This window comes from Hemiscyllium ocellatum, chromosome 22 (genome assembly GCF_020745735.1).
Source record: "Hemiscyllium ocellatum isolate sHemOce1 chromosome 22, sHemOce1.pat.X.cur, whole genome shotgun sequence".
NCBI lineage: Eukaryota > Metazoa > Chordata > Chondrichthyes > Orectolobiformes > Hemiscylliidae > Hemiscyllium > Hemiscyllium ocellatum.
This window is the reverse complement of record NC_083422.1, coordinates 7,950,589-7,976,399: the sequence shown is the minus strand read 5'-3', so window position 1 is coordinate 7,976,399 and position 25,811 is coordinate 7,950,589. Positions and strand designations below refer to the sequence as shown.

At 40.7% G+C, this 25,811-nt stretch overlaps 2 protein-coding genes across 2 annotated transcripts in view; one reads left to right on the top strand and one right to left on the bottom strand.

The window, feature by feature from the left end:
* arid5b (AT-rich interaction domain 5B) overlaps window positions 1-6,711 on the top strand; it is a 127,421-nt gene extending 120,710 nt beyond the window's left edge. The window contains exon 10 of the mRNA XM_060841862.1: window positions 2,454-6,711. Within this exon, the coding sequence (XP_060697845.1) occupies window positions 2,454-4,634 (2,181 nt within the window). The 3' untranslated portion in view covers window positions 4,635-6,711. The remainder of the gene's footprint in view (window positions 1-2,453) is intronic.
* A 12,689-nt stretch (window positions 6,712-19,400) lies between these two features.
* The window catches only part of rtkn2 (rhotekin 2), a 50,819-nt gene continuing 44,408 nt past the window's right edge, over window positions 19,401-25,811 (bottom strand). Inside the window, exons 11-12 of the mRNA XM_060842315.1 lie at window positions 25,291-25,398; window positions 19,401-20,509 (exon numbers count right to left, since the gene is read on the bottom strand). Of these exons, the coding sequence (XP_060698298.1) occupies window positions 20,118-20,509; window positions 25,291-25,398 (500 nt within the window). The 3' untranslated portion in view covers window positions 19,401-20,117. The remainder of the gene's footprint in view (window positions 20,510-25,290; window positions 25,399-25,811) is intronic.

Below are 25,811 nucleotides of genomic sequence, written 5' to 3'. Positions count from 1 at the left end.
TATAGATGACTAGAAAAATAAAACACATTAGTAAAGTCTAAACATTTAAAGTGATCCGGTGTTATTGTTCAGATGCATCAGTGCATTTTATTTCTCTTGCTGTCGTTTTTGTTTTGTTCCCTGGTTTCTCCAGACCCCTTGCAACATACTGCCTTGCACTGGTGACATTCAGAAATGGCTACTACAGAGCATTGCTGATAGCCTGGACATGTAGATCCCTTCCTTTGGCCTTCACACTCCCACTGTCTGTCTCTCTCTCTCTCTCTCTCTCTCTCTCTCTCTCTCTCTCCCCCTCCCACTCATTTGCCCCTACTCAGAATCTTTCCACAGCAGCATGACTGAGATAGGGAGCTCTTTGAAACATGTCTGTCATTTCACCGTCTATACTCGAACTGGACATGACTTTTTAATGTCATTTTGGAAATGGCAGTGAGTTCTAAAAGCAGTTGATTTTAAAAATCTGTTTCCATTTTAAGTGACTGCAGCAGAGCTATTGGAGCTGAAAAAGACAAACTTCTGTCAGATACAAAGAACCGATGCAGTTATTATCAAAAATTAAATAGGTAGACAAATGCAGTTTGAACTAGAAATGGTTGTTGTTTTAGACTACTCTTTCCCCCCCCCCCCCCCCCAAATAAATTACATGATTATTGGGGTAAGGGTGGTAATGGATGCGTTGAGGCTGATTGCTTGAGCTCTACAAGTGTCTTGAGAACCATCTGTTTCACCATATCTCTCTCTCTCTTCCCCCAACCCTCCCTCTCCCCCTTTCTTCACCTGCTACACAATTGGTCATCATGCTTTCAGCTGCCAAGGCCCAAAGCTGTGGAATTCCCTCCCTATATTTCTCCATCTAGACTCTAAAGTATTGCAACACACGAAGAAGCCATTCGGCCTAACATATTTGGGCTCGTTATTAAATATCCATCTGCTCTAAATCCACCTTTCCAGCATTTGGCCCATAGTCTTGTAAATACTACTCGAATGTTGATGGTTCTCACCTCAACTATCTTTTAGTTCCAGACACTCAGCACCCTCTGGAGCTGAAAAGATTTTCCTTAAAATCCTTCTAATACTCCTGCCTTTCATTGAGATCCATGGTCCCTAGTTATTGGCCCTCTAATAAGGGGAAATGTTCCACATTATCTACCCTCCATAACATTCTTTCTCTTAATCAGATTCCCCCCTCAGCCTTCCCTGCTTTAAGGGAAACAATCCCATCGCCTCTAGCCTCCCTTCACAGCAAAATCATTCCAGTCCGGGCGACATCTTGGTGAATCTGTTCTGCACCCTCTAGTGCAGTCTCATCTTCCCTCTAGTGTGGTGACCAGAACTGTTCTTAACAGACTGCGTGTGGCCCAAGCAATATTGTATACATTTCCATCTTGTATTCAGCGCTTTCCCTATGAAAGGCAAGTATCGCCAGATGCCTCCTTAACCATCCTATCTACCAACCCTGTTGCGTTCAGGAATCTGTGAACATGTATATTAACCTCTGTACTTCCTAAGGTCCTACCATTCATTCAGTCTTCCTGAGATTTGTCCTTAAAAAACCATCACCTCACATCTATCGGCATTTGCCACTGCTCTGCCCGTCTGACCAACCTTTCAATATCATCCAGTTGTTGAAAGCTTTTTTCTCTCAATTTACCACGCCATCAATTTTCATGTCATTTGTGAATCGATTGATCACACCTCCAATGCTCATGTCTACATCACTGATGTACACAACAAACAGCAAAGAAATTAGCTCTGAACCCTGTGGTATGCCACTGGACATGAGCATCCAATCACAAAAACAGCCATCGCTCTAACTTCTGCCACTAAGCCAACTTTGGATCTGATTTGCCAGATTGCCCATGACCCCATGGGCTCATAGCTTCTTAACCAGTCAACAATGCATAACTTACCAAAACCTGATGTAGATTATATCAACTGCACTACCCTCATCTACACATCTCGTCACCTTCTTGAGAAATTCAGTCAAATTTGTCCCATGTGATACCTCTCTGACAAAGCCATGTCAAACAGCTTAGCTTAATCCTTGCCTCTCCAAGTGGATATTAATTCTCTTTTTCCAGTAATTTCCCTACCTCTGATTACAGACTCACTTGGGCCGTAGTTTCCTGGTTGATCCCTACCATCCTGTAGATTAACGGTACCAACATTGTCCAGAGAGGATTTGAAAAATAATGCCAGGGCCCTCCAATCTCCTCCCCTGGCCTCCCACAGCAGTTCCTTTTCTCCTTTTAAGACACTTCATTAAATCTATTTCTTTGACCAACCTTTAGATGACCTGTTGTACCGCCTGTCTCTGGATCAACTCTTGTGCAGTACCAAAGTATGTTTTATCACATCAGAGCCACTACAGAGTATTGTTTGGCCTAGACACTAGGTCTGTGCTTTTTTATTTAAGATTTGTATCAGTAATTGTATTTCTATTTGTTGCTTAGGCAATTGCAGCCACAGAGAGCAGCCAAGAGATGGACAAATGGAGAGCAGACATGGCCTTGCCAAGGGATGGAGTGGTAACACAGACTGAGACTGGAGAGAAGGACCAGGATAGGTGTGATATCTCCGAAGGTTCAGACAGCAGAGGGACCCAAGCCAAGGACAAAGTCAGCAAGGCAAACGGTGACCAGTCAAACAGAAAGGAGGCTGATCTGCTATCTTTGCACAAGGGCCTTACAGCCCATTTGATAGAAGTGACAGCACAGAGCCAGGCAGAAAGCAAGGCCAGCTTGGCATCCTGTCAGAATCGCGAGTCGCCACAACAGCCAATGGACAGGCCGGCAAACGACGTCCAGGAGAAAGTTGCTGGAGCGGTAGCCATGGCGGAGAAAGATACAGAGAAAGGATACCTATCTGATCAGGGTTCGAACGCGCTGTCGCCAGGAGCTGCCAACAGCTCCACTCATTCTGAACAGTCACCTAAGGACGAGCTTGAGAATTGGGCGGGGGGCATCCAATCAGAGAGCATCCAGAGAATGCCACCTGGGCAGGTGGGGAAGGGTAACACGAATCCTTTGCCTGGACCCCTCAAAGATAAGGAGGAGCTGCTTGTTACAACAAAAGCTGAGGCTTGCCCCAGCTACCTGCCCCTGGTCTACTCCAGGGGTCACCCTGGCATCATGTCACCACTCGCCAAGAAGAAATTCTTGTCTCAGGTCAGTGGGTGTTTGCCCAATAACAATCCAATTGGAGCCCCACCTCCGCTGATTAGTACTAAAAAATGTGGTGAGGATGGTGAAGAAATGGTTACAGCGGAGAGTAATTTTTTACAAGGCTCCACGCCAGAACAGTTGGCGATCAATCGACCTTCTGTGATTCAACATGCACATAGTTTTCAAAAGAGAAATGCTGATGAGCGAGGGGAGGCATTGAAACATGATGGTTTGAATAAATTGTCTGATTCTGAGGCAGCTTATCTTTCAAAGCATCACCTTAATTGCTCAGAATCATTCAAAAGCTGCGCTTCTTACCCTTTCACCTCTGAGACTATAGACAATGAAAATAGAGGTTCTGAGAAGAAAGGTTGCCAACCATCGCAAGTGTCAAGTTTTCTAGCAGACTTCTACTCCTCCCCCCACCTACACAATCTTTACAGACACACAGAACATCATCTTGTTAATGACCACACATCAAAATACCTGAACACGGTCATGAAGGATAAAAGTTCTTCGTTTGTGCAGAATAAAAACCAGGATGCTGTCTATTTAAGGCATCTTTCAACACTGCACCGGTCAGAAAAGAAATGTGCAGTGAAACCTCCTACAGAGGAGCAGCCCACTGACTTGAGTCTTCCAAAGTTAAAGAAAACGCTACCCAAGAGCTCATCAAACAGTGCCATTCGTTTACCATCGCCACTAGACATCAAGAGCACAACAGCAAGTACACAGCCAGCCCACACTGACTGCAATCCCAAAGCTTGCCGTGTCCCTCCAATGCCAATACCGACCAGCACCAACAGTGGCGAAGTTGCCCTGCCCCCCTCAACAAAGTTGGAGGAAGCGGTCAGACCGGCAATCAGCTCCAAAGGAGGTTCACAGATCATTGGAAGCTCTAAACCCATGAAGAGGAACCGAGAGGGCATGGACAATGGCAGCAGCCAGAGCCCAGACAAAAAACTCCGGGCTGTCTCCCCCATGCCACTGGCAAAGGAGCTGGCCTTGAAGGAAAAGCCATCTGACTTGGAAGGGGAGAGCAGCAAAAACCAAGGTCCCGGGATTATCCTAGAGGGCCACAAGTTTCCATTGCCAACTCCGATATTCCCAGGCGTGTATCCTGGAGCCTTTGTATCTCAGGTTCAAGATATGTGCGATGGCCTGGGCTCAGCATTTCCAGTTGACTATGCCCATCCCTTACAATACTTGAAGAATCAGGCTGTGCTGTCTCCACTCATGCAACCATTGGCCATCCATTCCTTCATGATTCCGGCGATGCAGAGACAGATCCTTGCTTCAACCGGTGCCTCCCCACAACTGTATAGACATCTATCCGCAGCTGCTGCCCCAGTCGCAGCGTCGTATGGAGATCTTTTGCACCATAGCCTTTATCCTTTAGCTTCTCTGAATCCACAGGTCGCCTATTCCACATCACCAATATCTTCTCTACATCCCAGCACAAAATTATAAGCATTTTAATTCTGTGAACATTTCATGAAATCAAGATGTAGCGTAACAGCCTGATGTTTAATGTTACATCGTAAGACTTTGTGATTGCAAGCTACCAGCAACTGGTTTATGTATTTCTTGCATTCACTTTGAGATGTCCTTTTCATCTACAAATTAAGATTTGTGGGTTTTTTTATTACATTGAATGCAAAGTAATTTGTTCTTGTACATAGAAATTCTTCTGGCTGCAGCCTAACACTATCACTTGCAATATCGACATGTTAAAAGGCTGTAAATATTCACTACAAACATTTACATCTAAATTAATTTATGCAACTGTAGTCAAGTTTTACTTCCAGCTTATGTTGTTTTGGTGTGCGTTTCTCACAGTCTCGGTTGATGGATGTGTTGAATATTGTGTTCTTGTTCCAGAACAGGATAGCTGTAATAACTACAGGAAGTTCTCTGCAGCTGTAAATGTCTGTTTGGATTCTTTTGAATCCTTTCCGTAGAACGCATATGTGGTGGTTAATTTCTGTACTATGTAATAGTGCACCACTGGGCTTTTTTGTTTGCTGACTTTTTTTGGACATAATTACTGCTCTTGCAGTTGTTAGGAGCTTGACTTTCACCGATTTAAAAGCAGAATCATTTACAAAGAATAAAATAACTGTAACTCAAGAAACCCTTGCCAAGCTTTAATATTTCAAAATACATGTAAATACTCAATAGTTTTCATACTTTCAATGTGATCCCTGGCTTCAAACCCACTGCTGTTAAACCGCGACTAAGCTCGCAAGCTAAAGATTTGTATATAAGATATGCTAGCTGTAGTTGCTACATTGCAGGAACAAAAAAAACTGATAATTTTATATTTAGATCTTGTCTGCCTTGCATTTAAGGTCACAAAAGTATAGCTGCAAGGGTTCTTTCTGTGGTTCCGCATAATGTTTTGTCAATCAAATGTTTGAACCGTTAGTCTCTTTAATGTAAACAAGGCAGATTTTGAAAAGAAGCAAAAGTGAAGCTAAATAACAAAATGAAGAAAAACAAGATTCCACTTTGGCATTGGCAAGCATTCTGCTGGTTTTCTAATAAAGCCCCTTCAGTCTATTCCCCTTGTCTCTGCAGCTGTTGGTGAAGCTTTAATAAGATTTGTGTTGAAATGCAGTTCTGGCTCTTTGTTCAACTCCCGTGCTTGGCTCAATCTGCAGCAGCCTTTTGGAGCTTGGAAATTTTCACTTTATGTTTAAAAGTGCCGTCATGCTAAGCAAGTTAAACATAGGCAAAATACTTTCAAAGAAAGTCTTTCTTAAACTTATTAGAACATTTGCTTCAAGAGAACTTGACATTTGGTTACAATAATTTCCTTTCAGTTCCACACTAAACATGTTTAACTGATGCCTCAGTATTGCATGTGGCCTTCTGGCAACTCCACTGCAACATCAAGAACTAACTGTGCCTTTTCATTTCAACAACACATTAAAACTTCAGTACTTAACTGCACATGTTTGTCAATGGTATACCGTGGTCACATCTGGTCTAGCTTTGCAAAGAGCATTATGATCATAAGTATTGTGAAATCAGGATATATTATTTTTGTTGGTTTCCATGCTCATAATGATTATAATGGGCACTTACGAGATTGTTTGTCTGATTGTGGCTATATTAGTTACAGAGAATGTTGTTCTCAAATGGTCGTTTTATTCAGCAAGACACATTGCTTAAATATTTTCAGTCTGTATCTTATCAGCAAGATGTTTATACTGACATGTTCTTATTATAAAACTTGTAATTTGTAAATACCGAACACATTTTCTTCTTGCATTTTTTTGTTTTGTTCTATAGCACATTTTCATGTATTGTGATTTGTACATAGTAAACGTGAAGACTAGTAACATTAAGATGGATCCTGATAGTTTAAGGTTATTGAGTAACCTTACGTTAGGTTCAAACTTTAAATCTAATGTTACTGAGCCAAATGTAAACACTAAGTTTTGTTTTTGTATGTTCTCAAAGTGTACTTGGCAAATGCTTTTGATACTTTGTGCCAATAGTTTATCAATCACATAGCTGGCAAAATATTTTGTACTTTCTGATCCACTGTTATATTTAATAAAAGTTTTACTACTTAAAAAGTGTGCATTTGTTCTTTGGTTGAGATGAGTCATTTAGCTTTAAAGGTTAGATGCCTTTCTCAACATGTAAGTTCTTTTTATTATTTTAAGTAACAATCTAGCCTCCTACTCCCAATAATGGTATTATTGTTTGACAAATGATGTACAGGTGTGATATGAAGAGGTACAAGCTAAAGTAATACATTGAAAAAAGATGCTTGAAGGCAGTTAGAGTTCAGACATCTTACCTTAAAGTCTGCAACAAAATGTTACATATTTTGAACCTCTCAGCTAATCTTATGACAAAATCATTCTGACCCAGCTATTAGAAAGTAAGCCAGCAGCCAGTTGAGACCTTTTGACCTTTGCTCCCTGTACCCCACAACAATACAACTGAGATAGGGAATTCATTAAAATGCGCCTGACCTTGCACCATCTGTTCTTAAACAAATCATTTTAATTGTAGTCCAGACGTTTTGAACATAAGGATTTTGTTCAAGATTTTTAAATCCAAAAATATATGTATTGTAGCATTTTTAAATCTGTTTCCCCTAATCTCAAAGCTTTCAGCTTTTATAAACTAGATTATTTCGGGTCTCAGCTCAGCTGAATTTCCTAATGAAAGAATGTAACACAGGGTCCTATTTGAGGAAAACAATACAGGCTAATATCTTACAAAGTTGATTGTATCTGTTAATTTATATCAAGTACATTTTTTAAGTCCACTTAAGTTTTGTTAATTCAGCGCAAGTCTCTGTCATTGATAATGTAAGAGCAAATAACTTGCAGATGCTGGAGTCTGTACTGAAAACAACATAATGTTGGAGATCACAGCATGTCAGGCAGCATCCATGGAGTGAGAGCAAGCTAAAACTTTGAATGTAGATGACTCCAGAGCTGAAGTGTGGAGGGCAACAATAAAATAGAACCAAGAATCTGAGAGGGGAGGGTGAAGGGGATTACTGCCCAATGATTACAATGCAATTTTAACATCTCTTTTAAGTAGTAATAAAATGGATTTATGTTCAGGATGACTGTTCTATAAATACGTTTTTGTGAAAGTGCGATGTGATATACAATGAAATAGTCTATTTTGTATTGTGTATTGTATGATCGATATAAAATTCAGAAACAACATTTAAACAGTGACTTTGATGTTGAAAAATGCTTCAAATCTATGCCTTTTTGATAAAAGGTTAATGAAAAACAAGAGGTTCTGGACATGTTTGCATTATTCATTCTTTATTGGATTGATATAAAACTTGATATCTGCAGTAAAACTTCTTCAAACAACCCACTGAGTATTCAGCAAGTTTCATGTTAATATCAGTTTCAAATGTGTCTCCTGGGACATTCTGTTTCTCATAAACTGGAAGTTGAAAAGAAGTTTGTTTTTGCTGTATGTAAATTTGTTGTAGTCTCTCCATTTGTGTTGTACCTTGGGTGGGGAGGGGTATTGCTACAAGTTGAGACAGTTTTGAATGATTACTAAATAGAAAAACCTGCAAACAGCCATCTCACCTCATCAAGTCCCATTCCAGCGTTTTAAGCACTAAATCAAGGCAATACTGCACTGTTAGAAATGTTTTTTGAGTGGGATGTTAATCTGTAGCCCCCTTTCCCCTCTTGGGTGGATAAAAAAATTTCCATGACACTATTTTAAGTAGGACAGTGAATGATCATGCTCTGGTCAAAATTCATTCTCAACCAATATTTCTTTTAAAAAGAACATTTGGTTATTGTTGCACTGTTGTTTGTGACAGCACATTTAACTTGTCTACCACATTTCCTAAATTCCAACAGTCACTATATTTCAAATGTTTCATCGGCTGTAAAAGACTTGATATCCTGAGGTCCTGAAGGTGTAAGATTTTCTTGTAGCTTCCAGTTACAGCAGCCCCATGTATTGGTATAATTAAGGTTTTCCTCCTGTTAAACTACTGCCACAGAAGGCTATAACATTGCTATTAAGCACAGTGCGCCTTGCCAAGAATTGCTCCTCGTAGATCCCAAGAGATTTGTATCTGAACAAAATACACATTGCCAAGCCTGACCTAGATATTAGCTACTCATTCTCATACTTTAACTGCTCAATGTAAATCCTCTTTAGCTGCACAGTCTGTCCAAAACAATGATTTTCCCTTTGTATTTGTTTTGTTAAGCTACAAAATAAAACAAAATTATGTTGAAATTGGTTCTCAGATTTACAATGTGACTAGTTAGTGATTATTTTCCTAAACTTCAAATTTACTGGGCATGTTGAAAATGAGACCGTTCACCAACTAACTACTAGTTAGTAATAAATACTCTTCAATTGTCACAGCTCTCATTAGTGATGAACAATTACTATCTGCCTCACCTACACCCAACCTCAGTTCACATTGTGAACACAATGTATTCGTGGATGTATATGTGGTATGCAATAGTGATGAGGCTGGTTTGGGGAGAATGAAAGAATATAGTATGCAACTAATTACCCTTCCCTAGCATATAGTAGCAACCAGAGAAGTTTGTGATAGTATTAATTATGTGAAGCAGATGTTGCTGAATTAAATTAGTGTTACATTAAATATGCAAGCTCAATAGTTCTGTTGTTAGTGTTGGTAGATTACATTTCTGTAGTTTAACCAACCTCAAATGCTTAACAAAGTATTAAGCATCGTAAATGGTTTTAATTGTAAATAGTTGAGAAATTGATCAGCTCAGACAAAGCATAAATTCAGACACTGGCAAGTTATAACAATATGGATGGCAAGGGAAATAAATCAGCATGATTTGAATTCCAGACAAGCTCAAATTAAAAAATAGTAATGAATTATACAAGTAAAACATCTTGTTTTTATATAGTGCCAAGGATCATGAGATAGATTGACAGAGTCATAGAAGGAGATATTAGGACAAAAGCTTAATCAAATGAGGTAGCTGTATGGAATGATTTCGAGAGAGGTGGAGTGGTTAAGGGAGGAAATCCCACAGATTAGGTTCCAACCAGTTAACAGCAATGTCATGAATAAATGCATGCATTTCATTAAGTAATTTACTTGAAACTAGTTCTATAGGAAATTTAGCTAATTGGTGTGCTAGAATTTGCCGTACATACAATACTTTCCAATCATTTGCCAACACTCAAAATCATGAGGGTTGAATGATGTCTGAGAGTCTCTTAGGAGAGGTGTAGGTATTGTGAGGGAGATGCAGGTTATCATTATATTTCATCAACAATTTACTACAGTGGTACCACAGATGAAGAACTTAAGGTGATTGATTAGAGCAGTCAAGCATCTTCCATGTTGACATGTTTGAGAGAAGATTTGAAAGAGATGTTAAATTGGGTTGTTTAGATATCTGAGAAGTTGGTGGAAGCTTGGGTTGAGACCCATATAACAATTACTTCAGGTGAATGACAAAAACAGGTGATTTGTGGAAACTTTAATTCAAATGGCTACAATCCAAGTTGCCTGAGAACCAGATTTAATTACAACTTTCAAAAAGAAACTGGATACACATCGAGGAAAGAGCCACCTTCAGTATCCAACAAGGTGAAAATAGTGGAAAAGGTTTTATGGGCTTGGAATGGAATATTCTCACTCCTGCTGGAACTCCGAACAGATCCCTTGCATGATAGATCTGTTGATTTTTCCTTTAACACAGACTTGTGTGCTTCGGAACAGCAAAGTACCAATGCCTTGTGCCCAATAGTCAAAGACCAAGGGGCACAAGTTTAAGCTGAGGAGCATGTTTAGAGGTCTGAGGATATATTTTTCCACCCAGATATGAGAAAATGGTGTAGGCAAGTATTCTCACAGCATTTAAGCATCTGGATGAGTACCTAAAATGTTAAGGAATAGTAAGTTATGAACCAAGTGCAGGTAAATAGGATTCATATAGTTTGGAGTTTGTGGGTCAGCAGACATGGTGGGTTGAAGGGCCTGTTTCTATGCTGTTGACTCTGACTGTCTTCAAAAATTGGGTTAATGGCCATTTATTTTTAATTCCTTAAGAAAATGGTTCAAAGGCACCATTTGGAAAGGTTCGCAGCTCAAGAATGCCATAATGCTGATATCGGCCGACAGCTCTAGATTTTTAAAAAATCTTTTCAAGCAGGTTATAGTACACCTCTGGTACAGGAGAGGCTTCTCCTGGGCTTAAAGACAGAGACACTGTAACTGCATCACAAGAGCGCTAAGCAACAGATTTAAATGTTGAAAAGTAAATTAAATTACTTGTGGATTGCATTAGTGACGTTAGAAATGACTCATTTATCACAAGGGAGTGGGACAGATGGGTAGAATGATATTGAGAAATCACAATTTGTGGTTAATGGGTGTTGGGATTTTAGTTTACAACTGAACAAGATGATAGATTTTCAGGCACAAGATACTGGTCAATCAATCTGGTGGCAAACTGGGTGAAAACAGAGCAGTTTCATCAGGATGAATCCTGGAATAGTTTTTCAGAGGGTAGTTAATTATAGTTAAGGAATAGAATGATGGTCAAAGTCAGATCATTGTGAGATTCCAGATGAGCAGTTGAAAATTAAGCCATTGCAAGGTATGCTTTATGAATTAGTTTATAAAAGAGTCAGACTAGCTGGATGACTAAAATGAGGAAGAGAATGGAGTGGGACTGGATCCAATTCAACACTTGTCAAAATGACTAACAGCATATCTTAGGTGAGGAGGTTTAGACTCTTTGATTACAGTGTATGCAGCAGCTTTTCATAATTACAGCAAAATAGACATCAGTTTGGGGAAAAAAAAACTGGTTTTCTTCCTTTCACCTTGTTAGGAAAATTATCTTAGTATAAGGGAAATACTTCCATCAGGGTTAGGCATGAATAAATGGGCTGATTTGGGAGAAACCCTGTTTCACTGGTACATAGGCATAAGAGGTGTGGTGAGCAATGCACTTGATACTTTACCTGTTTTTAAACTAACGTTGTTTCCTTACACTGGTTTGACACTCTCCATGTTATTGTATTCTCAGCAACAAATAAATCCTGTAGACTAGTCTGCGCCTCAAGCATACTCCAAACAAGTTGCAGCCTGACATTCACAATTCCTACTAGAATTAAAATTAAGTCACACGGCACCAGGTTAGAGTCCAACAGGTTTATTTGAAATCACAATCATCTGATGAAGAAGCAGTGCTCCAAAAGCTAATGTGACATCTGACTTTGTCCATCTCAGTACCTAGAATGAGTAGAACCCAAACAGTCCTGGATTTACTGCCCTAGGTACCTGCTGAGTAATGCCAGCCTCACTGCCTGTGTCCCTGAGGTGCCCTGGTCTCACCTTGCACCTACCACAGCTCTGACCTTGTACCTGCATCCAACCCAAAGCCCCTGTACCTGGGTTGGTCCCCAGCCTCGCCACATATTCACAAGCAAACCTTGTAGAAATCTTTCCAGATCACTGAGGGTGGCACGGTGGCACAGTGGTTAGCACTGCTGCCTCACAGCGCCTGTAGACCCGGGTTCAATTCCCGACTCAGGCGACTGACTGTGTGGAGTTTGCACGTTCTCCCCGTGTCTGCGTGGGTTTCCTCCGGGTGCTCCGGTTTCCTCCCACAGTCCAAAGATGTGCGGGTCAGGTAAATTGGCCAAGCTAAATTGCCCGTAGTGTTAGGTAAGGGATAAATGTAGGGGTATGGGTGGGTTGCGCTTCGGCGGGTCGGTGTGGACTTGTTGGGCCGAAGGGCCTGTTTCCACACTGTAAGTCTAATCTAATCTAATCATGTTCTATCCACAAACCATCAGGAGATTGTACTCCAAGACCCATGTTGGTTCCTCAGTCCCAACCAGGATCTGAAAACCAAGGCACTGATTTAAAAAAAAATTACCAGCAGAGACATTGCAGATATTTAAGCAAAATTACACTAAAAATTCTCAGAATTAAAGTTGTTACCTCCAGACTTGATTCTAGTTTCACTGAGGTTGGTCTCCCACATTCTATTCTCCATAACCTTGAAATCTCCCAAAGCTCTGTTGCCTATAGCTGAACTCACAGCAAGACACATTCATCCAGCACCCTGCACGAGCTGACCCGGTCAACCATACCTTGATTTCAAAATTCTCGTCCTCACTTTCAAATTTCTCTGAAGTCTCATCTCTACCTATTTCTGTAATCTGCCCGCAATCTGTATTGGCTGTACTTTAATTCTGACCTCTGCTGCAAGTCCCAGTTTCAATTGCTGCTTCATTTGTGGTCATGCCTTCAGCTGTCTCAGCCAGAGCAATAGATTCCCCTCCTTCCATCTCATCTCCTTCTTTTAAACTTAAAACCCAGCTTTTTAAAACTTATTTCTTTGGTCCCCTGATGTCACAGGACTCTGGCATTACGTTAAAAATGTGATAGAAATAAAAGTTGTTAGTTTTGCATTACAAAGCATTTACAGCATAGAAATAGACCATTAGGCTTGTTAGATTAAAATCAGCACTCACATCCCATACAAATAATCTGCCATTACTTCATTGAACCCCAATCATAGCGTCATAGAGATGTACAACATGGAAGCAGACCCTTCGGTCCAACCCGTCCATGCCAACCAGATATCCCAACCCAATCTTGTCCCACCTGCCAGCACCCGGCCCATATCCCTCCAAACCCTTCCTATTCATATACCCATCTAAATGCCTCTTAAATGTTGCAATTGTACCAGCCTCCACCACTTCCTCTGGCAGCTCATTCTATATACATACCACCCTCTGCGTGAAAAAGTTGTCCCTCAGGTCTCTTTTATATCTTTCCCCTCTCACCCTAAACCTATGCCCTCTGGTTCTGGACTCCCCGACCCCAGGGAAACGACTTTGTCTATTTATCCTATCCATGCCCCTCATAATGTTGTAAACCTCTATAAAGTGCTTTTCTCCCTCCTACCACCTCCTTAAATGCAATAATATACTTATTTCAAATACTTCATTTGTGAAACTTACATTTAAAATATATCTTTAAATTAAATAGCACATGATATATCACTTAATTGAAAAACACCACTTTTGTGATATAAATTCTGCAAAGGCCTGCAAAGTTCGATCCAGTTTTAAGCAGCAGGTTCCACAATTTAGTCCATTTTAAAGCAGGTTATTTGGTGAGATTAGTATTCTTGTCTTTGATGGCTGAGGCAACTAAATAGCAACAGTGAGCAGAAGAATATTTTTTCATTGAAGGTTCGCAACCTTTTCCAAGGGTTACTGAAACTGACACACAAATGGCTGCAACTTGAGTTGGGGAAAAATGCACTGGGATATAAGTGAAGACTGTCCTGGAGTCGGTTATTATTAATACCCAGTGCCTGAAGGCGGAGGAAGTATCTTAATTATTTTCATCTGTTTCCAAATATGATACATTGAAAAATCTTTTGCAGATTTCAACTAGACTTCATACTCAAGTTCATGGGGTTGCTGACTCGGGCAAGAATTTATGTTGTCCTTAACGGTGCAGCATGCTTTTCAAAATAAAAGAAAACTGCTGATGTTACAAGAGGAAATAGTGTTCTCTTGTAATCCAGTGTGTTCAACAAGGGTACACAAGTGGTAGGATGGAGTTGCTATTAGTAAGGAAGTCATGGATCAATTTTTAAAGGGTATATCCTAGTAATGCTAATATTTACTAATCTTGCTTTTAAAAGGTATTGCATATTGTAGCTACTAATGAGTCCAGCAGTCACTTGTACACCATGCCCCTCGCAGGTCTGTACTTAATTCCTTGATGTGGAGTCTTCCAGAAAGGAGACAGCTCATCACATGCATATTGCATCCAAGGACAAAGTCATGCTCCCTGATTTAAATGTTTTGCACGAGGAATGAAGTTCTTTCATTCAATATATTTAACTCTGCAATCTCGTATTATAGTATTTCAATTCAATACATTTTCCCTGGAGACAGGTTATGGCTTGGATCGCTGTAACCTCTCTGTAAGGTGGATGTTGTCTCTCCTCCAACTACTTTCCAAATTTGTTTGAGCAGTTGTTAAAGTGGGGAATGCAAATGCTGGGACGGAGTCAATCGCTTCTCAATTAATCCAGAGTGTTAACATCCAGCACTCCCAGACTTGGAACAGCAAAGGCCAGGCTCTATTGTTGGGTCAGTCAGGCACTCTGCATTGCTGCTGGTGTGACATTTTTCCATCTCACTTCTTACTTTCCTTACCCTGTAAGTATTTGTGCTGTTTGCATTGGTGGTTTAGTGGTAGAATTCTCACTCGCCACGGGGGAGACTCGGGTTGGATTCCCGGCCAATGCACGGTGCCCCTTTACACCTGTTCTTCCCAAGTGCCCCTAAGTCTCAGTTCAGCTATGCCACTATGTTTGTAAGCTTGTGTAGGGCAGCACGGTGGTGCCTCACAGTGCCAAGGACCCAGGTTCAATTCCCACCTCAGGCGACAGCCTGTGTGGAGTTTGCACATTCTTCCTGTATCTGCGTGGGTTTCCTCCGGGTGCTCTGGTTTCCTCCTGCACTCCAAAAAGATGTGGAGGACAGGTGAATTTGCCATGCTAAATCATCCATAGTGTTAAGGGTAAATGTAGGGAAATGAGTCTGGGTGGGTTACTCTTCAGAGGGTCAGTGTGGACTTGTTGGGCTGAAGGGCCTGTTTCCACACCGTAGGGAATCTAATCTAATCATTTAGTGCCAAGTTAGGTATAGGCACTAGGTATGACATTGAAACAATTTTCACTGTGATAAGAATGGGTGAGGAAAAGAATAAAGAAACATCTTCAAAAAAGTGAAGCATCACATTCAAACTTCAGGGATGAAAATTTCTGAAGGCTACAGGATTTAAAGAAAAAGACATTGAAGGCAACATAATTAGCTCATGCCTGGAAGATAATTTAGCCAAGGTCCCATTGTCCAAACCATTATCTTAATGGTTTGTCTCCAATTATCAATCACTTCAGATGATTGCTATAGATACCTTTCAAAGGAGATGTGAACCCTTCAAATTCCCTTGAAATCATTGTCTTTGATGGGTTTCTGCTGATGTGCCATCTCTGTCTCAATGGGATGAATGTGGAGAGTACAGTAATGCAAATTAAATGACTACCCTGGCTGAGTTCAGGGCACGAGCAGAGTTTTTAAAAAAGTAGATTAAAAGTACAACTAATATTCCAACCAATAGATTAAAAATTATTATTTGGCATTAGCATTGCTTCATTACATTGACTACAGGCGCGTTTCATTCATCAAGTTCAAAATTTTCAGTTTTTTTTGTAAACAATTTTTAAACATTTTTTTCCTCCGCTTTCTTTTCCCCATTCTCTACACCTCTTTTTGGACCTTTGATGTTGAATTCTAATTCATCACTTTCTTACATCCGTTACCATTTATTTCCCGATCCTCCTTTTCCTGAAAGTAGTTGCTGGCATCCAACATCAAATCCAAGCATCATTAAAAAAAACAATCTAAACTACTTATTCTAGAAATAACACTAACAATGTTTTCTGTTAAGAATATGAATTTAAAATTATAAAAATTCACAGATACTAAATTAGGATGTGTCACAGATGCGATTTATATTAGAGAAAAGGTATCTGTGGGGAGAACAGTGAGTAAATACGCATACAGATATATGTACAAACATGAGTTCCTTATATATGATCAATCATGATCTTGCTAATGTCAATATCTCTACACATTTACCAATATATTGGGCAAAATGCTCCCACAAGGGAATGAGACACAGGTTTCCACTGGATTATCAGGAATGATCAGTCTTCAGGTCTACTGTTATCTCATGCTCCCATAATCAAAATTTGTCAATTATCACCAATGATTAATCTGATGAGAGAACAGGAAGGCAACCATAGCTGGCGAGGACAGAATATTTGACAAGAACTGGCAGCTAAAATGTTTATCTCCCCTTTCCTCATACTAAGGAACAAACCTTTGGGGCCCTGACAACAACAAAAGATATGATCAGGAAAAACTGATATTGATGCTGGAGCTGAAGTGAGAAAGAGAGGCAAGGGGAGAGGTGAGTGGTTAGATGCAGCTGGAGCCCAGCTAGAGAGATATATGAAAGGAGTATATAAGCAAGGAGATGATGAACAGCAGGCCAGAACAGAAGAAAAGCTAATGGAGAAATAATAAAAGCCAAGTGTGAGAAAATGTGTTATGTGATAATGGGTCTAGGAGTACGTGAGAATGAGTGACTGTGTTAAAAGCAACCCATAGCATAACAGGACCGAGTGTGGGGTGGGTAAAAACAAGAATAGAAACAGGCTGTAAAGTTGTTGATCTTGATATTGAGTCTTAGAGGCTACAGAAAATGAGATGTTACTCTTAAGAGTTTGGCACGCTGAACTGGAAGGTTTGCTTTCAGATGTTTCGTCACCATACTAGGTAACAGCATCAGTGAGCCTCCAGATGAAGCACTAGTGGTATGGCCCGCTTTCTATTTGTGTGTGTAGGTTTCCTTGGGTTGGCGATGTCATTTCCTGTTCTTTTTCTCAGGGGGTGGTAAATGGGATCCAAGTCAATGGTAGGTGGTTCAGTGGTTAGCACTGCTGCCTCACAGCGCCAGAGACCCGGGTTCAATTCCTGTCTCAGGCAACTGTCTGTGTGGAGTTTGCACATTCTCCCAGTGTCTGCGTGGGTTTCCTCCAGGTGCTCCGGTTTCCTCCCACAGTCCAAAGATGTGCATGCCAGGTGAATTAGCCATGCTAAATTGCCCGTAGTGTTAGGTGCATTAGTTAGGGGTGAGTGTAGTGGAATGGGTCTGGGTGGGTGGTCTTCGGAGGGTCGGTGTGGACTTGTTGGGACAAAGGGCCTGTTTCCACACCGTAGGGAATCTAATCTAATCAATGTATTTGTTGATAGTGTTCCAGTTGGAATGCCATGCTTCTTGAATTCTCGTACATGTCTCAGTTTGGCTTGTCCTAGGATGGATGTGTTGTCCCAGTCGAAGTGGTGTCCTTCCTCATCTGTATGTGAGGATGCTAGTGAGAGTGGGTCATATCGTTTTGTGGCTAGTTGATGTTCATGTATCCCAGTGGCTACTTTTCTGCTCGTTTGTCCAAACTGGACAAACAGAGACACATATCAATTCTTAGAAGTGTGGCATTGCAACCAGAACTCTATCAACAAACACATTGACTTGGATCCCATTTACCACCCCCCCTGAGAAAAAGAAGAGGAAATGACATCTCCAACCCAAGGAAACCTACACACAAATAGAAAGCAGGCCATACTACCAGTGCTTCAACCAGAGGCGCACTGATGAGGTTACCTAGTATGATGATAAAACGTCTGAAAATGAATCTTCCAGCTCAGTGAGCAAACCTACATTCAGAACCTCAACTTGAGCTACCCACTGCTGTTCGAGCTGGTGCTGAGACTCGCTCAAACCTTGCAGTAGGCCTTGACAGATGTGATCAGTAGTGTTCAGTACCTGACACTTCAAAAACAGAGAGAAAAAAAAAATCACAGCTTCAGATTGCTGAAATTCATGCCTTTGGATTTGATTTAGCAGCTAAACGGAAAGCTAAGATGAGAGATTCAAAATAGAGGGCAGCACACACAGGCTGAACAAAACAGATGATAAATCTGCCAAAAAGTAGCCATGGTCTGCAAACAGCCATCGGCATCTCTCTCTCTAAATGGACTGCATGCAACAGTCTGTTGACAGAAAGAGAGACAAGTAGTTGAAGCTCGAAGGCATCACCACACTTGCAGGCATGGCTGATTACCAGTTTCTCAGACTCTCAGTGCCTGTCATGGGTAGATTGGAAGGGATATTAACCGGTTCTCTGGCTCTTACCATGGCCAACAGGTCCTGGAGGAGGAACTGAACCTGCAGCTTCTGGTTTAAAGGCTAGGGCATTAACCCTGTGCCACAATTCCTCCCTAGGTGGATGAGTAGAGCATTTCAATACACACAAAAGTATTAGAGGTGCCAGTTATAATTTATAGCTTCTACTCACTTCTTAAACAGCATGCCCCAAACTGGTGACCTCTGCTACCAAGGAGAAGGGCCACGCCACCACCTGCAAGTTCCCCTCTAAGTTACACAACTTCCTGACTTGGAAATATGGAGCTGTTTCTTCACTGTCACAGGGTTTAAATCATGGAACCCTCTTCCTAACAGGATATATCTACAATATATGGACTATGGCAGTTCATGAAGGTGGTTGACCACTATCTTCTCAATGGCAATGAGGATTCAGAAACAAGTGCTGGCCAAGCACTAACATCACTCTATGACTGAATAAAACAATGGGCTCAATTATTCTCCAGAAGTTTAAGTACATAATCCAGGCTGACACTTTTAGTTCAGTACTGAGGGAGTGCAGCAATTTCAAAGATGACATGTTTTGGCTGGGTTGAGAGTTCTTCAGTAGAACTTGAAAACCACTACTTTGAAGAGCAGGAGAGTTCTCCCCGGAGTCCTGTTCAATATTTATCCCTCGACAGACTACCTGTTCATTTTCACAGTGCCATTTGTGAGAGTCTGCAGTGTGCAAATGAGATCCTCCATTTCCAACATTACAAAATATTGATTTCAATAAAACACCATGTCATCTGAAGGATGAGAAATGAGTTAAATATGTCTTTCTTCCAAAAAAAAATTAGGAAATTTTTAAAAATTGGGAGTGGTAGAGGAGATATAAAGCTTCATTTTGTAAAGTTTTCATTTAAACTTCAGTTACAGATTAATAACCAGTAATGAAACTGTTCATGCCAGCTGAACTATTTTATTGCTTTAATAATCGTGCCCAGCATTGAAAACAAAATCAAAGCAACAAATAATCACTGGTCAAAGAAATCTGGGATCCCCTTGAGCTGACGGCAGTTTCCAAAAATTAAATGCAAACAAAATACACAATCTTCCGAATTCCGTCTACTGCTATATAAACATAGAGAAGTTCAGAAAACAAGGCAACTATTTGAATTCATTTTTCTCGCTGAACTATTCAGTGCCTCGGTTAACACTATTTTAACTGCAAAAAATCCTTTTGCTCAAATTAAAGTTAGCATGGGAAAGAATGTTGGACAAAAATTCCCTTAAATTACTTTAGTGCAGGAGAAACAACGCTGAGGTTTTTGCTAACTATGCTAGGACAGATGTTGACAGTATAATACCTGGCAAAAAAATTCTAACAACTTAGGCTGATGACTGGCTTCTTGATAGGCCATATTAAACCCAAATGGTGATGTCTACCCAAGAAATCCTAAAGAGATACAATGTAAAAGAGAATCTATCTGCATTTCCCACCGTTTCCAGGTACTAAGAAATCCATTTTAGATCTTACATTTGAGACAGAACCCAGGTCCTGGGATCAAGCTTTGCTTTAATGGATCCTTTCGGACCATGAACAGGTAAGGTGTATTAGGCTGGTCCAACTTGGTTACTACTTAGGCTACATTTTCACCTCGGACTTCGTCGGCTGCTCACTGTCCAGGAGGAGCCAGGGCTATTGTATCATCCAGGGAGGTAGGCAATTCAGACCTTACATTAGAAAGAGCTCCGACTCTCCAGGTGTTCTCTTTCTGACACTGTTCTGGGTGGGGGGCCCCTAGGAGGAATGGCTGCTTTCCCACGGGTGGAGGGGGTGCCGGCCTCTTCTTGGCTTTCCCTGGTGATGTCAGAGCAAGCTTGCTGCTACCATTTGGTGTCAGAACATTCCTCTGGACAACCATATCGTGGCTGCCATCAAACAGGGCTGCCCACTGAGGGGGTTCAGTTAGATCCTGCTTAGTGAGCAAGAACTCTCCATCGGTCTCCTGGATTCTAGTCCGGATAATGTCCACTAGACTCTCATCTTTCTGTGGAGATTGCACATCTGTAAAACATGCAACAGAGCCAATTACAGTACCAGTGGTGGAACGAGTAACAACTTAGTTTCAGGTCAACATAGTAGTTCTGATAATCTGAACAGACATTTACTTGAAAAAAATTCTCAGGTTTGATATAGATAGATGTCACAACGCAAACATGTGCAAGAAAGTGCATGCGAGACAGAGAGGGAGAGAGAATGTACATTGTAACAATGAATGTGTGAAAGAGAGACAGTGCATGACAGAGTGGGAGAGACAGTGTGTGGGAGACAGGATGAGAGAAAGAGAGAAAATACATAACAGGATCTGGGTGAGAGAGAGAGCGTGCGAGCACACGCAAGAGGGGATGAGAGAAAAAGAGTGAAAGCAAGCAAGTCCAAGATGTGTGTGTAAGATAGGATGCTGATATGGAGGAAAGAGAGAGAAAATGTGAGAGAGAGAGAGAGAACACATGTGCGCAAGAGGGGATGAAAGAGAGAGCACAAATGAGAGAAGACGAGAAAGAGTAAAAGAGAACAACCACGTCAGAGGGAATGAGAGAGAAAGAGAGAAGGGTTAAGAGAGAGAACAGAGGAGAGATGGAGGAAACACTGGTACAGAAAGGAAGGAAGGGAGTGCAAGAAACTCACATTCGGACAGAGAGAGACAGAGAGAGAGAGAGAGAGAGAGACACACACACACATACACACACACAGTGAAAGAGAGCACCATGAATGACGGTAGGGGGAGCAGGAGGGGGATGTGTGAGTAATGAAGGCAAGGGATGGGGCCAGAGGTGGGGAGACAGTGGGATATTGAGATTATAGTGGGCTGAAGGGGAGCAAGGAGATAGAGTAAGGAAATAAAGCTCTGATAAAGAGAATTAGCAAGCTCAGTTAGGGAAAAATGAAGTGTTGGGGGGAATGAAAGAGGGAGAGGGCTGCAAAAACAGTGAATAAAAATGTTTTATATTTCTGCCTACAAGCAAAACCAGATCTGTTCAATATAATTTTTATGTGCTCATGTTCTGCTGATGTCACCAGTTTAAACTCCCAGAGGACCATAACTGCTTAAAAGATTCAATTTCCAGAACTATTGGGAAATCACCACATATAGCATAAATTGTTTTAAATTGTGTGAAATAACTTTCATTAAGTATTTGAGCATGTGGTTATAACAAGTTGTGAAAGTATTCTTCTGACGTTTCATTTCCTCTGTTCAGTAGCGTACCTGAATCATAGAGTGTAGACAGATTGTGACTCACCAACAATGCTGGGAATTATGATTAGCTACCACACAACATCAAATATCCCATGATGGGAATCAGGCCATATATGGTAACAGCTGCAGGAAGATGGTGTGGATTATTCATGGTACTTTGTGTATTTCTTTTCCTCTCAGTCTTTCAAAACATTGCACAAACCATTAAAATGCTCTTGCTGAACTTTTATAAAAACAGTGATGTGGAAATAGCATTACATATATATATTACTAAAAATGATTATTTCATTATTTGTAAATATTTCTAAACTAAATGCTGTACATCTCTATGACTCATTGCATCTGGATGTTATGTGATATTAAATGATGGTGCACAACTCCACCTAGTGTTGAGACTGTAAATACCAGCAATACTTTTACAATGCTTTCAATACAGGGAATATAGAAATGTCTTTATTAAAATATTGTAAGGATGATTAAGAGTATGGGATTTAGTCATACAATAAATATTAAAAAAAAAGGTGAATTTATAGATTGGTTAGTAATTATTGACATCACAGTCATCCAATGAGTTGGAAGTGCACTGTATGAGACAGAGGTCAATTGAATCGATCACTGACCAGGGAACAGAATTGATTCCTTCAGAAGCCTTTGTGTAGCCACAGTCTGCATGGCAGCAAAGTGAAAAGACAACCCAACTTTTTCCCTATGTTACAATTGATTACCTGTTCCAACCTGGCCTCTTGTGTACTCTCAACATTTATTGTCATTGGCATTTATCTTCAGCTGCCAAGGCCCTAAATCTACAAACTTCTCTAAACATTTCTGTCTCTCCACCACTCACTCTCCCTTTCAAACGTACTTCTTTGTTTCACACTTTGGTTCTGAACACTTTATATGACAATTTATCCATGACAATATGCTATGAGTGATTGCAGTCCTTGTGGAGACAAAGTTCCATCTTCACACCAAGGACATCCTCCAGCACGTTTTGTGACATGATCACTGCTAAATGATAGATTCAAAATAAAATTCATGAGGCGCTGTGAACCATCGGCAGAAACAAAATGGCCTAAACCTCATGGCTGGGCATATTCCCCAGCTTATCTTACTACGCAACCAGAGATACCAACCCTGGTTCAAAGAAGGGCGCATGACAGCGCTGTGTACATCTAAATATGTACCTGGAGAAGTTATGCAGGGCTTTAATAGCAGAAGATGTTGTCGACAAAACAAAGCAAACCTTATAAGAGAATTAGATCAAAGCTTTGCAGGTCCTCATTCATTCAGCCTTGCATGGAGCTGCACATTGAGACAGCAAATCGGAGGTGGTGATTCCACAAGCATGCCCATCTTCTTTGACGAGGCTGTAGCATTCGTAATCTTTAACCAGAAGTAGAGTTCACTTTGGCTTGTTCCTGAATTATTCAGCATCACAGGTCCCCAGACTTCAGCCAATTTGAGTTACTCCACAGTAGATTAAATTTCCTACAGTGTGGAAACAGGCCCTTTGGCCCAACCAGTCTACACTGACCCTCTGCAGAGTAGCCCACCCAGACCCATTTCCTTCTGACTAATGCACCTAGCACTATGGGCAACTTAGCATGGCCAACTCACCTAATCTGCACACCTTTGGAGTGTAGGAGGAAACCCACGCAGACCCAGGGAGAATGTGCAAACTCCACACAGACAGTCACCCAAGGCTGGAATCGAACCTGGGACCTTGGTGCTGTGAGGCAGCAGTGCTAACCACTGAGCCACCGTGTCACAAGAAACAGTTGTGTGTTGGACACAGAAAAACCGAACTCTTCACAACATTCCTGCAATAGAACTGAAGACCTGTGCTCCAGAACAAAATGCTACCAAGCCAAACTATTCCAGGATCATTAAGACACCCATACCTTCAGTGTGCAAAATTATCCACGTACGTCCTTTCCACAGAAAGCAGGACAAGTTGAAGTCAAACGATTTCTGCTACACTAACCTACTCACAAATATCAAAAATGTAGTGAACAATAATCAATGACGTCCTCCCCAAATTCAGTTTGCATTCCAACGGGACCACATATTCCAGAACTCATTCCAACTATGGCCCAAATATTCCAGAGATGAGGTAAAAGTGACATCAAAACAACATTTGAACAAGGGTGTGATAAACGAACAGGGATTACACCAGCACAAAGAAAAATGTTCTGGCTCAATACATCAATGCAGAAGTTCCTTGAGACAGGTGTCTTAATCCAACCATCTTCAACTGTATCATCCACCATTAGGTCTGAAGTGAAGATGTTTATTGATGATTGCAAAGTGCTCCACAGATACTGAAGCAGTCCATGGCTGAATCCAGCAAGACATGGTTAACATTCAACTTGGGCTGAAAAACAACAAGTTACATTCACATGAAACAAGTGCCAGGTAATTACCATGTGTAACATGAGAGAATCTAAGCATCTCCCCATACCATTCAATGTCATTACCATTTAAGAATCCCTCACTATTAACATACCGGGAGTCCTCATTAAATAGAAACTTAACCAGTACAGCCATTAACCACTATGAGAGCAGCTCAGGTGCAAGAAATTCTGCAGCAAGTAGATTCCTTAAAACCTGACCACCACCTACAAGGCACAAGCTAGGAGTGTGATGGAACACTTTCCAATTGCCTGCAGCTCCAGCAACACTCAAGTAGCTCAACAACATCCAGTACAAAGCAGCCAGATTGATTGGCACCCAATCCAGCACCTTCAACACTTATACACTCCCACTCTCACCAAGGCCCCTTTAACAGAACCTTCCAAATGAGTGATTTCTACCATCCAGAAGGGCAAAGGCAGCAAATATAGGGGGACATCACCACCTATAGGATCCCCTCAAAGTCACACTCCACCTTGAATTGTAACAATATCACCACTCCTTCAATGTTGCCGGGTCAAAATCCTGGAACTCCCTTCCCAAAAGCACCATTGATTTACCTACACCAGATGGACTACAGTATCTAAGAAGGTGGCTCACCACCATGGGCAATTCAAGGGCAGTTAGATATGGGTAATAAAGTCTGTATGCCTGCAGCATTCATATTCCATGAATATATGAAAATAAATTTTAAAATAGTGTCAAATATTGTATGTGTTTTGCTTAGAGCTGAACAATTAAGACCTTAACTTAAAAAGAATACCAGAGTCAAAAAAGGAGTTAAAGAAACAATGCAGTATGCAAAGTTACAATGAAGTACAATATTCATTCTGGCAGATTTCAAAGAATGTGCCTTGGATTTGATAGATAGGCAATAAAATGAAATATAAGACAGTCATACACAGAGCATATTAATAAAACTGAAAGCAAAGTATAAACCCAAGAAGTGTATTCAGAAACACTGACATTTCCCAGCAGTTTGTAGTAATAGATTTTAGTAACCCGACCCATATTAAAATTCACATCACTGGATTCCATCATTGCTGGTTAAATCATGCATCTTCAAATTATGCACGGAGTAGCATTTTTTTGTTTTATAGATGGGAACTATTTGAATTTCAAACAATGATTCTTTTATTACAAGGCCACATTTAGAAAGGCAAGGGCCACTTACTCATATCATCGTAGACTGAAGTGGCTTGTTTTGTGAGGAATAAAGGTGGTTTCCGTGGTGACATAATCTCAATTTTCATAAGCTCTTTGCAACAATGCTTCCACTGGCCTGAAAGTTAACGCACAGCCATTACTGGAATTTTAAAGAAATATTAAAACAGACTCTCTGTTAATAAGAATCTGGGAATTTTCCAATGCTACAGTATTTATTAAGGAAAGAATTGCATTCAACAAGCAGAAACCATAAACAATTCTCAAGCGTTTAAAGTGAGGTTTTCATAATGTGGTGGCTGTTGGAAACTGTAAATTGAATTACGTTGATCAGACAAATACAAAGCTTTTGTTATAATGATTTTTTTTTTAAAAAAAGCTATCTGCTCACTTATCTCTTACTGGTTTAGTGAATGAAGTGAAGATTGTAGAAATTACAGGTTAGATTGTGGCCATTCAGCCTGTTATTGCGCCTTTGAAACTTCAGATACCTAACAATTTGCAAGAGGAAGATCATTCAGCCCCTCAAGT